Here is a 14,670-nt window from a genome sequence, read left to right on the forward strand (position 1 = left end):
AAACTTAACAGACTAAGCCACCCAGGCATCCTGTCCCCCAATTTCATATTGTGCTATATTCACCCTTCTTCTTCTTGTCATGATGTGAAATGATAAAATGCCTACCTGATGAAATGAGGGGAGGTGAATGATGTAGGCATCATGACATAGCATTAGGTTATGATATGTCAGAAGAAGGATCATCTGCTTCTGTACTGCTGTCGACCACGAGTAACTGAAAGCATGGAAAGTTAAAGTACAAATAAGAGGGGACTACTGTAATAATAACCCAACAATAACACTTATTGAATACATATTAAACACTGGGCTTAAGTGAGAGACAGGATTGAGGTCAATAAAAAAGTTTTAGGCAGGTTTACAAATATATTAGCTTACTATCCCCAACTCACTATTTTGTTCTTTAAGACAAAGCCCCACACATCCCATTTATTTCAGAATTAGAAGACAAACGGAGACACACCTCTGTGCCGGTAACCATGCCAAAGAGTGTGTCAGCCAACAGCACTTATGAAACTCACCATGCCGCTGACAGGCCTGCGTATTATGAAGTGGAAATTTTTGGAGAGGGTACATTTCAACCTTATACAATTTTCTATGAAGAAAAGCTTGCAGGTTTAGATGCTCTTTTATTTAGAGAGCCTATTCTCTTAGAAAGACTCTGGTTTGATTATAATGGTGGGGAAAATAATACATAATAACAACAGTTCAAAACTGACAGTAAATTCACCTCAAAGCAAAACCATTTCTTTGCTTGGTTCATGTGGCATAAGAGAAAGCCTGACTGGCAGGTATAATTAAAGTATGAATCACAGAGATAAGTCATGAGTAACTCTGAGAGCACCTATAGGAAAAAAAGTCCATTATAACAAACTTTAGAGACTAAAGGAAAAATCCTAAATCCATGTAAATGCAATTATGGGCCTGACTAGAAACACTGATAATGGCATTGGTGCATTATTGGTCCAGCATCTGTATGAAGCTCTGTAACGTAGCATATTCTGCTCATTCTTGATGTTTTCTATTCTGAGAATTGTTGGAGGTCAGGTATTATGCTTTGCTTTGTTTATCTTTCCATATAAATTACTTTTCTATGCAGATCCTAATAATGTAGACAGTAGGCATAAAACATGCAATTACACACTTGAATGGGTAAATGATAACCCATATTTTAGAGCCTAGAATAAATCTGTCCCGACATAAGGGATTTTTTAAAAAATGAAAATGGACATCTAACATATTAAATGCTACTTATTAAAGACTACCGATACATTTTTAAAGAATTAATCACAGGATTTTCATTTAATGAAAAACGGGAAAAGATTGTTTTACTTTATCCTATTTCATATCTGAGCAGTTCACATTGGATTTAGTTGCTTGGAACAGCAATATGGCAAATGCCGAAAGGAAACTGTTTGGCCTGACTTGTTTTTTGTCTTTCGGTCTGTGTGATGAATAGATATGAAATCACCTCAGGTGAAAAACAGCCCCACTGCCACTTGGGTCACTCCCTTGACTGACAAACAGCGTTACTGCCCCCCATCTCACCCCACCTATCCAAATGAGGAGTATGTCACTGACAGGTTAAACACAGAGTTAAAAATGACTCTAATGATGATTGGAGATTCTGCCAATTTGTAGAGGTATAATGATACAAATATGGATGGAAGGTTTTTAAGTCCAATTTCCTTGGCTCAGAAGAATTTAAATCAAAGCCATCAAACATACCGTGTACATCATCTTAATTTAAGGTTTATGTTGTATTTTTAATATTCATGTGTAGTTCTTTAAAAAATCTTTTTTAAATTGAAAGTCTTGACAGTCTCTGAAACTTAATTGGGAAAAATGTAAAGCACATTAATGGAATTTTTTCCCATGATCTGTAGAAGACTTTTTTTTTTAAACAGATGGTTCAAATGGACAAAGTAATGAAAACACAGAAATTAAAAGCAGATCCTTAAGAAAAATAACTGAGTTCTCAGAAATACTATATTTTAGGATATGTGCTGCTGAAGTGAGCACTCAGAAATACTATAGATGGTGGCAGGAACAGATGTAGGGCAGCACTTTCTTTTGCTGTCAAGGTTTGGAAAGAACAGAAATTTATTAGGTGACCCTCTATCAGAGGAGGGGTAAGTGACCCTCGGTAGGAATTAACTATTCATTTGGAACTCTAGCCAACTTCAACAGTTTGGAAATCCTTATGCTTGTTGGATAATTCTATCCAGGTGCCAGTCAAATGTACAGTCTTCGATCTAGGTATTCTTCTGAGTGGGAACACCCAAGTCCCAGGTGTGTATTTAGGGGGATGGGGATGACTTGAAATTTTCCCACTATCCCTGCAATTTGGAAAAACAACAAACATCCCAAGGCCTGTGAAAGCTTTTCTTTTTAAAAAGATTTTATTTATTTACTCATGAGAGACAGAGACAGAGAGAGAGAGAGAGAGAGAGAGAAAGAGGCAGAGGGAGAAGCTCCCCCCGGGGATGCGGGGCTCAATCCCAGGGACTCCAGGATCGCGCCCTGGGCCAAAGGCAGGCGCTTAACCGCTGGGCCCCCCAGGAGTCCCGAAGCTCTTACTTTTCGGTATAGAAAGTGTGACTTTGTTGGATGAAGGAAGCGAGCGGTGGGAACGAAGCAGGAAAACTTTCCGATCTGGAACTTCTATGCATTCAGTGGAAACGTGAAATAAAATCTGAACTAACGCTAGAAAGTGGCATCTTCTCTCCCTACGCTTTGAAATGACGACTCGAGCTTTGAGCGAAGTTCACGCAGGTTTCTGCTCCGGACGGCCGCGGGGCGAGGGGGCGAGGGGGCGGGCACGGGGGTGCGCTGGGAGTTGGAGACCCGGTGGGGCTGGGGGGGCCCGTGGGCCGAGGGCTGGTCGGAGCCGGGCGTGCGGAGCAGACGGCGCTGCCGCCTCGGGTGCAGCGGGAGCCGGCGCAGGCGGGCGGGTGCCTCGGGGAAGGGCTCGGGGGCGGGGCGGGGCGGGGCGGGGCGCAGGCGGCAGCTGGGGTGCCTGCAGCAGGGTCCCGGGGAGCCCGCGCGGGGCGCAGCGGGAGGAGGGCGAGTGGGGGAGAGGGCGGGGCGCAGGCGGCGGGGGCGCAGGGGAGGCGGGGGCCTGGGGCGAGGGGCGGGGCGGGGCGGGGCGGGGCGGGGCGCAGGGGAGGGCCCCGGGCCAGCCGGGTCGGCCGCGCCAGCTCCCGGAGAAGAGCCCGCCCAGGGGGAGGGCTTCCCCGGCCCGGCCCGGCCCGGCCGAGCGGCTCGGCGCGCCGACTACCGTCCCGGGGCGGAGGCGGAGGCGGAGGCGGAGGCGGCGGTGCCGGAAGCGTCGGCGCGGGACTGCGCTGTGCCTCGGCCGCGCCGGACCCGGAGCCCCGCCGCCTCGGGAGCGGCGACCATGCGCCCTGCGGCCCGCGGCCCCAGCGGCCCGAGCGGACCCGCGCCCCGGCCCCCCGCCGCGGGAGCGCGGGACTGACTGAGCGCCGCCCCGGCCCCCCGGCCCCCCGGCCCCCGCCGCCCTCCGCCGCCCGCCGCCCTCCGCCGCCCCGGCCCCCGCCGCGCCCCAGGTCCCCGCCGCGCCCCAGGTCCCCGCCGGCCGCCGCTCGCGCCGGGGCCATGGGGCTGCCGACTCTGGAGTTCAGCGACTCCTACCTGGACAGCCCGGACTTCAGGGAGCGCCTGCAGTGTCACGAGATCGAGCTGGAGCGGACCAACAAGTTCATCAAAGAGCTCATTAAGGACGGCTCCCTGCTCATCGGGGCGCTGAGGAGTGAGTGCCGCGGGGGTGTCCGGGGGCGCGCGGGGAGGGCGCGGGGGCAGGCGGGGGGGCCGGGGCGGGGATGCTGCGGGGGACCCGGGCGGGGATGCTGCGGGGGGCCCGGGCGGGGATGCTGCGGGGGACCCGGGCGGGGATGCTGCGGGGGACCCGGGCGGGGATGCTGCGGGGGGCCCGGGCGGGGATGCTGCGGGGGGCCCGGGCGGGGATGCTGCGGGGGGCCCGGGGCGGGGATGCTGCGGGGGGCCCGGGGCGGGGATGCTGCGGGTGCGGGGGGAGACTCGGGCCTCTTTTGTTTGAGCGGGTCGGGGACGGCGGCGGAAGAGCTCCCCTGCTGGCGGCGGGCGCGGCGCGTGTCCCGGCCCCGGCCCGGCCCCGCCCCCGCCCCGCCCCGCCCCCGCCCCGCCCCCGCCCCGGGAGTGCCCGCCGAGGAGGGGAAGCCGCGGCCGGACGCGGCGGAGCACCGTGACCCTGGCGCTCCCTAAAAATGTGGGAGACTCTCGGTGCTTTTCGGTTGGTTTGTGTGTGATTTTATTGTGCTCGCTTGGAACACTTTTTTAAAGAAGTCCGTAAGGAGGGAGTCAAGAGTCTGGCTTAAGGATAAAATAAAGCTGGTTTCTTTAGTGATACTCAAAGAAAACGATTAGGATCTCGTGTGTTTCGGCGGATCGTTACATTGGCTGTTTAAAAAATGTATGTTTGCAGTTTTGCCGTTTGCTAAGAGGATCGAAGACAGCACGGCACCGGGGGATTTGACCTCTTCACCAGCTTTTTTGTGCGCCTTGATTTTTGGTGTGCTCTGTAGATCTGATGTTGATCGAGTCCCTGGGTAAGAGGGTTCATGGCTAAAGGCCAACTGGGATGTCTGATGGTTAAGTAAAGGCCGCCCTTAGGGATGTTTCCCACTTCCTTTCCGGAGTCGATTTTCTTTACTCCCCCCTGAATCTGCTGGATCCTCACTCTCAATTACTAAGACCTAGGGAGAGGCTCAGTGATAAAAGAAACTCGAGTTTCTCTTTAAAAAAAAATGGAGTGACCTAACTGATGAGGCTGAACTTGTTACCTTTCCCATGACCTATTTATTTGCAGCCTAATGGAGGCTTCTGCAGGTTTCAGCTACTGAAATGAAGCCCTAGACTCTGCCCTCTGATGGCTGCGTGATGCAGGTGTTTTCATTAGTTGGAGAGCCTTTGAGCATCTAGAAATCCCCAGGGCAAGTGTAGGACAGCCGCATCGAGTGCATCAGTTGGAAGGTCAGTAACAGCACGCTGGGGGTGTACGTGCTGGAGACTGAGACATTATCATCCGACCTGTATTTTGAAGTGTGTATTAATGGTAAGGATGGAGCTTATCAAAATGTCTTGAAATGAAGTGTGCTGTGCTCCCAAATCCTTCTTTAACCATCTCCAATGCTAAGACATTTAATTCTTACTTTCGTTACTTAACCAGGATGAAGAAAATGTTTTACATTCACTTAATTTCTGAATTGGAGGTTAGTACTTTACTGGTTTTTAAAAATTCATTTATTTATTCATGAGAGACACAGAGAGAGAGAGAGAGAGAGAGAGAGAGAGGCAGAGACACAGGCAGAGGGAGAAGCAGGCTCCATGCAGGGAGCCTGACGTGGGACTCGATCGATCCCTGGTCTTCAGGACCACGACCTGGGCCGAAGGCAGGCGCTAAACCGCTGAACCACCCAGGCTGCCCCTACTTTACGGACTTGTGAAAAAAATAATTTATATACAGTTCTTTCCATTCTGTGTGTACACAAATGTGAACTCTCCTTCTTTCCGGTTTGTAAATCCTGGTTGAGGTGTCAGGACTGGGCTCTTTGGATTTTAGCCTCTTCCAAAAGCGTTTCCCCATCTCTGAGGGCTGAATGCCAAGCTGTGTCTTGTGGAGCTGCCAGGTGGTCTACAAGTGACATTTTCTCCTCACTCTGCTGGGGAGATCAATTCTAGCGTTTCAGAAGTTGAAAACACTTCCGTAAGCTGTGTTAAATCTCTAAAATACATCTGATTTAACTAGTGAGATTATGTACTTTGTTATGATTTTTGAATCTAGCCTTGCAAAAATCAAGTGATTCCCATCCTGATAAGTTTGTTTTTCTGTATATAAAATGAAGAAATCTTGAGAGTGTAAGTTCCTTGAACATCCAGGGCTTGTCTCAATAATTTAGTCTTATGCTCTTAAATATACAACCTGATGTCTTTCTAGGATTCTTAGGTTTGTGATGAGAGAGCATTATTTTAACTGATGATTGATTATTATCTACCTCATTATGGAAGGAAAACGTATTATTCTTTGTTGAAAGAATTCCAGCATCAGCTGCCAAATAAAGATTTGGAGCAGAGGAACTCTTGAAGTCACATGATGGCACTGGTGTTTTCCCACCCAAGCCACCTTCTTTCCCTTGGGGAGGATGCAGTGAGGCTAGGCTGCAAATGGTTAGGTGCCGGCTCTCTGACGTTGCTTAGCTAGGGTAAGAGTGTGCCTAAAGGACTCTGAAGCCTGCTCTGAGTTCTATCCCAGATCCACCAGGAGGCCTCTGTTTCCCCAGTTCTGTCCCTCGTTACTCTTTTCTGCCTAACGAAGCATTCACCTTCCCTAACTTTAAGCTATGCCTTTCCATTCTCTGTACTTACTGTTTCAGTAAGTGTATTCATTATCCAGTTTAGTTTTATTTTTATCATTTTGCTGTTATTTTCATTAATAATGAATGGTTTCTTAATATAGCCTTCCTAAGCTGACAGTCATCATGCATTTCTAAGCATCTTGTATTATTTCCATCCTAGTTCATAGCTTTTCTGGTGAGAATTTTGGCATGCATTCTTGGCTAATACATGCATAACTGTTTCAATAGGGTCACATATAATCTTTGATTTTTGCTTCAGGATGTAGGTATTGTGAAAATTAATAAAGGGAAACCACACTGATGGAGGGCTAGGCATTTTAGGAGAGGCTGGTGGTACCACTCAATGTCAATTACAGGAAGTATTGTCAGTCCTAGACCTCTCAGAAGAATCTCAACAGGAGACAGTCATCAAATACAGACCCCAAAGGGAAAGACGTGCATTGCATTTCCTACAAGAAATCAGTTACCCCTGCAACTCATCTAAGGAGAAACCATCATCATTCTGAACTCTTTGCTTTTCTCTAGTGGACTTCTTCAAAACAACCCCTCTCAACTTCCTCTTCCTTCTCCATAAAATAACATTGCTCTTTATTTTTTGCACTTACCTATGGTTTTGTGGTAGCTTGCTTGTCCAAGATTGCAATTCCCTGTTATTCCTGAATAAACCCATTTTTTGCTGGTAAAATAACTGGCAGTTCTATTCTTAAAGTTAATAGTTTCTTCTTAGTAGAGTATTTGGAAGGGTCCTTATAAAGGAAAACCTTGACTAGATGATTTCAATTTTAAATGACATATATAAGATACGTAACATTTTTTAAATGAAGTATTGCACATCCAGTCTGAGAAAACGGATGACAGTTCATTAAGTGGATTGACATAGACCTGAATTTAAATCTGGTGCTGTCAAATGCTGTGTGATAATTGGAAAATATCTTAATCTCTCTGGGTCCTATCTTTTCTATAAAATGAGAGAAGATCTATAAAAATCTTACCACTAGGATTATTTTTTCGTCTTGTTATGTGCTGTATAGACATTTGGTGAGTGGTATTTGAGAATATTTGATAACTGGAGAATTGGGTTTTAGTTCATGCTATGACTCAAAATCTTCCCCCTTTTTCATCAAATGTTATTCTTTGAAGTTTATTACTTTAGCAGGTGCCCTTAAAACTTGAGTTGTGAAGTCATATGCTGTTTTTGCTTATTGATTTTCTTTTCTTACAGATCATATTCAAAGAAACACCTCAAAATGGCTTTCTCATATAATTCTCCCTTTACCTTCTCTTTTCTTTATAATTTTGAATATTTAAATAAAGCTTTGTTCTCCCAAGGATTAGACTTCCCTGGGTGGCTCCGTGGGTGGCTCATTCCATTAAGCATCTGTTGTCTGCCTTTGCTGGGGGCCTGGGATAGAGCCCCGCTTGGGGCTCCCTGCTCATGCTTCTCCCTCTCCCTCCGCTTGTCTTCCTGCTATCTTTCTCAAATAAATAAGTAAAATCTTAAAAAAAAGGAATAGACTTCCCTCCTCCCAAGAAACAGAAAAGAGAAAAAAGGAATAGAAATAAATTACAATTATTTAATTGAATTATGAGGTAGGGAGAGCATATCAACATTTTTTTCTTCTACCGTGCCTGTGGCATCTTGGGGTCTTTCTTTCTTTCTTTTGGTTTTTAATTTTGATTCAAGTATAGTTAATGTACGGTGTTAACTTCAGGTGTACAGTGTAGCGATTCAGTAATTCTGTACGTGACTCAGTGCTCATCATGATAAGTGCAGTCCTTAATCCTCATCACCATTTCACCCATTCTTCCCACTCATCTTTCCCCTGGTAACCATCATTTTGTTCTCTACAGAGTCTGTTTCCTGGTTTGTCTCTTGTTCTATCTCTTTTTCTTGGGTTGGGAGGGAGGTGTGGATATGGAATATTATTTAGCCATAAAAAAAGAAAGAAAAAGAATGAAGTCTTGCCATTTGCAAGAACATGGATGGAGCTACAGCATATTATGCTAAGTGAAATAGATCAGTCAGAGAAAGACAAATATATAATTTCACTTATGTGGAATTTAAGAAACAAAACAAATAATTTAAGAAACAAAACAAACTTCTTCTTACTAGTGCTTTCTCTCATTGCCTTAAGGTGGAATTGGCCCACTATCTTTGCATTTAGGATAATGTTTCTCAAACTTGTATGTCTAGACTTCTTCTAGAGGGGAAAAAAGCGGACTCTAATATAGATTGAATTATTTATTGTAGTAGTTAAATGTATATAAGTATGAACTACTTCTTGTGCCTGTTCATACAATCTTAAAAACAAATCAATTTATGAATTAAATACAAATAATACTGTAAAACCAATAAAAAACTTGTCAACTATATTTAGTTAATCTAATGGATGATGATGATTTTACTGAAAGGAAATTTCCTCTCATATAAAGACTGTTGAATCATATCTTGTGTGTTGATGATTCATTTTCTCTTTGCTTTTCCCAATTGAAACAGCAGTTCTTCAAAACTGCCTGCCCAGAAGATGGCCTTCCCTTTATCACAGGCTATTTATTTATTTATTGGTCATATTGCCTCTGGACTAGTGACCCATGACACAAATAAGAAGGGTACCTATTTGAGTGGTAGAGGTTGGTTGTTCCAGATAGTTAAGAATTTAAGACATTCAGCAAGAGGGAAGCACACTGTTTCTTGTGTCTGCTACCCTCAGCGTTCCCAGACATCAGTTCGAAGTACACTGCCATGGTAAACTTGTGATTTGGTGATTAAGTAGTTGTTTATATAGAGTCAGAGAAACCCTGAAATGCAAAGGCTACATTGAGATATTGTAAACAGGATGAGGGATCCCTGCCTTCCGTTTGCTGTGTTTCTTTCTTTTTTTTTTTTTTTTTAATTTATTTATTTATGATAGTCACAGAGAGAGAGAGAGAGAGAGAGAGAGAGAGGCAGGGACACAGGCAGAGGGAGAAGCAGGCTCCATGCACCGGGAGCCCGACGTGGGATTCGATCCTGGGTCTCCAGGATCGCGCCCTGGGCCAAAGGCAGGCGCCAAACCCCTGCGCCACCCAGGGATCCCTGCTGTGTTTCTTAAATGCACTTTAGCCTGGTTTCACTTGTTTTTCCACTTTAAGCCAGTCTGTATTTCGTGTGTATGTTCTAGGCCCATTTTACTGCTGAAGTTTTTGGTGATGCAGGAAGGAATTAAATAAAAGGAAAAAGACAAGTTTAAGAAGTTTGACATTTTCTGTAGTTGCTGTGCTATTTATTTGGCCATTCTTCAGCTTGTAGTGAAAATTACGATTGTTTTAGGCCATTTTTGGTATTTAAATTTGCATCTAGGTTTTATTTAGTTTAGATAGAACTCATTGCAGATTCTTATATTTGCCTTGCAAGAGCTACTTCCCTTCTTCTTATTCCACTAAGGTTGTTTTGCGTGTTTAGCTGGGCATTCTAATCAAAGGTATGGATGTGTAATTACTTCAACCATTCATTTGGTTCTTAAGTCATTAGAATTAGAGTTAAATGAGCAGAAGTAACTGCCATCTTTCAAATGAACTGTAATAAATTTTAGGAACTGGTAGGTTAGGATTGCGGCTTTCAGGTTCTGCTTCAGAGATGGTGCAAGCAAAAGCAGTTACACTTTAAATGGCAGCCTTGGCACTTATCAAAATGGAAGTAATATGGGCTCGCTGATTACTTCCATTTACTTCTCTTCTGATTCCCCACATGAGCTTAATGGGTACCCTTTTACACTGTCTTTGTTTCCATTGGATTTCCTTTTTTCAGCTGGTAGTAATTGAGGGGCTGTCCTGTTAGAGGCCAGGGAATGAGTTAGCAATAACCACTTTTTTGCGCTGCTATCTTTGACAGTTACGATCCAGGTACTCTGACAATGAAGAAAACTCAGGTAACTACTAAGGTTTTAAGTAACTGAAAAGTTGCTTTAACAAACATCCTCTGAATTATTAGAGTACAGTGTTCATTGTGTTGATGATGTGTAAGCATTACTCAAACTATAAGGAAAAATAGTACAGCTTACATTCAGTATTACTTTGGTGTGAGTGCAATTTTGATGTATACCTAGAGAATGGCAAATCTCTTATTTAGATTTATAAAGAGAAATATTAGTTTAAAAAATTCATATCATTAAGCCACACTTGGTATATATGCAATAGTAAGAAGGGTGAAGGAAAGGGGATTTCTTTTGTCTTGAATCTTTCTCATGAACATTGTTTCTTGCCCGAGCTGTGATTGCCACCTCTTCTGGCCCCAGCCATCCGTGCTGTGTAGTTTTCACTCATGTCACCCTCCTAGGCAGTTGCCAGCCCCTCCATAGCTCCACCTGCCACCCACCAGTTTCAGCTGGCATTTCTGTCAGCCTTCCCTTGTCTGCCAGCCTGCTGAACCTGTGCCTGCATCTAATAATCCTTATAGTGTATTCCTAGTGGATATGGCCTCATCCACCAAGGACTTGCTACCTGCTTCTTGCTGACCTTCATCCTGAAAATTAAAACCATTTGCTAAGCACTTGGCTGTCTAATGCAGGAATCTGTGCTTCATCTTGTGTAGCTGCCTTAGTCTGTGTTCTTATGGCTGAATTTTGTATAAGTGTAGACATTATCCAGTATTTGTTAGTCTTAATGGCCTTTGAAAGCAAAGAAAAAGGGGCAGGATGAAAACAGAACAGCCATTACAGATGTAATTACATTAATAGTTTTGTCTTTGGCCAGGTGAACTTAAATTTTGCGCTGGATATTTCTGATAATGTGGGTCCTTCTCTGTATGATTACATCTAACTGGGATGTTTGGTTAATCAGAATATGTCATAGTTAATATCTGCGGTATTCCTATTTTATCACCACCAAGAAACTAGTTATAGCACTGAAGAAAGTGTTCTGGCAAAACACATGCGTTTATTACTCTGCGAGGACTGTGATTTGCTTCAGAAAAAGTGAACTGTGGAGGAGTAAGGTCACTACAGTAGTTATAATCTGCCAGTTTTTTCAACCTTTTCCCTTTCTTACAGAGGTATGCATGCATAAAGGAGAAAAATAAGTACTAATTTTCCTAGGATTTTTAATCTTCCATTTGAGGGTAATTCTTTTAATTGTAATTTTTGCATGGAACCTGGTGGGAAAAAGCTAAAATAAGACTATTGAAGTCTTTCTAGATTATTTTATATTAATTATTAGAGACCTTTCAGTTCCAATTTTTAAGTTCTGTGATAAAAGTTTCCATTCCTAATAGCATTTTTAAAATGCCCAAACATGACATTTTGTATGTTGTTGGTATATCTGATTTGGGTGAATATTAGGTGTAGTGGGGAATGTTTTGTGTTTTGTGAAGGATGGGAAATCATCCTGGGTTGGTTCTCAGTATCAGATGGTATGAAAAAAATTGGGAAAGATGCTGCATGTCTGTAACCTTGCTATATTAATAGTACTCTCTGAACCTTGGCTTTACACTGGGAAAAAGTGTGTAGACACATTATGAGCCATTTCTTTTGGAAGTCAGACATACTTCTCAGTGGTAGAACTTCGGTAACCCTTATGCAAATCTGAGAAGCCGTAATGCCTGCTAGTTTATGAAAGCCATGCCAAATAGTATTCCCTTGTGCATAAATATGTATTGAAAGCTTATCCGGATGAAAGACCCAGCTTCAGTTTTCTCGGTAGTACACAGTAAAAATGGTGATTAATTTAGAAAACTGGTATGTGTTTATGTGTGGAGGAGAGTGATAAGCTGCTAATAGAAATGAGTAGTATGTATATTATCCCTTTCCAAATGGAAGCTGTGTAAATAGATTTTACTTTGCCTTGGTGAGAATTTTTTCTTCTTCATTTATTTAATTTCCTTATTCCTCACAATGTCTGAATGGAAGATGTGGCCCGAAAATGGGGATTGTGGGGGAATGGTGGTGGTGGTGATGAGAGAGGTAAACAAGGAGAAACAACTTAAAATTGGTTGGGGAAAGTATTTAAATATTGTGGTTTTGGAATTTGTGTCAGGCTTTGTGTATCTTCTATGAAGAAGTTATTGTGTGACAACTAGAGAATCAAAGAATAAGAAACTAGCCTTCCAACTGTTGTAAAAGTTGGTCGTGGAAAATTAGAGGGAGATGGTTGCCATTAAAAAGTGTCAACATAAGAGATAATAGGGGGTGGCTTTTTAGGGGCTCACTATTTGGAGGAAAGCTGAAGATGTAGGAAAGCTGCGTACTTGTGAAAAAATGATGTCAACACGGGAGGTGAAAGTAGGACTTCTAGATGCTTGTGTTGACTGCTTGTCAATCCTGGTTTTCCTTAGGTTGACCCTTTCTAACCATTGTTCCTTCTGCAGCTCCATAATTGCACATTTTTTTCTTAGTATGTGATGTTGCTGAATTTCTCTTCCTTTTTCAGTTGATTTCCTCTGTCCTTCTATTAAATGTTGATAGTACACAAAGATTCCTTCTTAGCCCTTTCACTGTTTGCTTTCCATGTGCAATGACATGTCTCCCCAGGCTCCAGCCCTCACGCATTTTCCTGAGCTCTGGATCTGATTGTCAGCAGCTTATCACCACGTGGATGTGCTTCGGGCACCTCACACTGGGTGTCAAAACCAAGTGCTTCCTTCTCCTTGTGTTCTTACTTATAGGCTCATCCACCTGATTGTCTCCTAAAGGGACATCTGAGTCCTCCTAACTCTTCCTGTTTCCTTCTCCAGTTTTTAAACTCTAGTTTTTCATTCTACTCAGGTTAGGAAATTTGGTTAGTCCTGTAATTTCATATCCCAAGATATCCTAAATTAGATTTTTTTCTGGCAGTATTTTTGGAATAACATTTTTTTTTTTTTCTTAGCTTAAACCAACAGACATTGATTCTCTCATAGTCTGGAGGCCGGAAGTCTAAAATCAAGGTGTCAGTAGGGCTGTACTCTTTGATGGCTCTAATGGAGGATTTTTCAGGCCTTCTCTGGCTTCTGGTGTTGCCAATCCAAAATCTTCACTGGCTTGTAGCTATGTTGCTCCAGTTCATGGCTCGCAGTCACATGGTATATTCCCTGTTTGTCTCTATGACACTGTACTTACTCTTTCAGATATAAACGTCTGGGTGCCAAGGATCTCTATTCTGTTCAGTTCTGACTACACTGTGGATGCTCGGTAATTGCTAAACATCAACCAGTTTACTAAGAAGAGTATTTGGAGGAGACTTTTGAATATTAGGGTGAATGAGCCATGGAATGAGGACTGCAAACTTGATTTTTAATATTGTTTCCCACAGACTTCATTGTAACTGCTCAGGCCGGGGCATATTGATTTTTAGGACTGGGTTATCCAGGGGGCAATAGACAGCAACAGGAGTTAGAACTTTATTCTAGTCCTGGTGCTGCTACTAACAGCATTGGTACAAGCCACTTTACTCAAAACCTGTTTTTTTCATCAAAAATGGAAATAACGTCTGCTCTATATTTCTTATAGGAATTTTTTTGAGGAGGAGGTACAGAGGGAGAAGAAGAGAATCTTAAGCAGGCTCTATACGTAACTTGGAGCCCAACATGGGGCTCAATCTCACAACCCTGAGATCATGACCTGAGCTGAAATCAAAAGTAAGACCCTTAACCAACTTTAAGCCACCAAGGCACCCCAATTTCTTGTAGGATTTTTGTGTGGGCCATAGAAACAGTGCATAATATAAAAATGTAACATTATTTTCATTTGCTTTAGGCAGGATCATTTTGATCCTCATAATTTAAGTTTTTTTTCCAAAACTACATTTGATATGTTCTTGTCAACATTACTATCATATTCTGTAGGAATGAGATTTTTAAAGTAGAAATGCTTTAATTGAATGTTAAAGCATGAACTTGTTTGTCTCACCAATGAAATCTATTTGGTAGAAAATTATAAGATGTGGCATGGTTTTGGCTTAGCTTTTTTCTTTTAAACAAATATTTACTATGATCTGGCAACCAAGAAAGTGTTAGGTTGGCATTCAGGGGTTACGAACAGGCAGTACAGATGTTGAGACTTCATGGAGGTTTCTACTGGTGCTTTATTTATGATGGCTTAGGTCAGTGGTCTATAGAAGTTATTTAAATGATGGTCACAATTTGCACTTCTCAGAAATAGATAGCTAGGCGATTTCACAAAATAAAACAGGCTGATTCATATGACAGATTTTTTTTTTCCCACATTGGTTTCTGTATGGAAGACAGGTAGTGGCTTAGAAAAACATTTTCCTAGGTGTTTCTTATGCTGCAAAGATGTTTTATAATTGT

The 14,670-nt window shown here is 43.2% G+C and overlaps 1 protein-coding gene across 9 annotated transcripts in view; it reads left to right on the plus strand.

Moving 5' to 3' along the window:
* Positions 1–3,555: 3,555 nt before the first annotated feature.
* The window catches only part of ARHGAP42 (Rho GTPase activating protein 42), a 287,751-nt gene continuing 276,636 nt past the window's right edge, over positions 3,556–14,670 (plus strand). For 7 of the 9 annotated variants that reach the window (XM_072795140.1, XM_072795141.1, XM_072795142.1 and 4 more), the window contains exon 1: positions 3,556–3,769. In XM_072795140.1, the coding sequence (XP_072651241.1) occupies positions 3,616–3,769 (154 nt within the window). In that variant the 5' untranslated portion in view covers positions 3,556–3,615. Of the gene's footprint in view, positions 3,770–4,570; positions 4,605–13,979; positions 13,999–14,670 lie in introns of those variants that run through there. The other 2 variants (XM_072795145.1, XM_072795147.1) reach the window with 2 other exon arrangements.

Source organism: Canis lupus, chromosome 23 (genome assembly GCF_048164855.1).
Source record: "Canis lupus baileyi chromosome 23, mCanLup2.hap1, whole genome shotgun sequence".
NCBI classification, from domain to species: domain Eukaryota; kingdom Metazoa; phylum Chordata; class Mammalia; order Carnivora; family Canidae; genus Canis; species Canis lupus.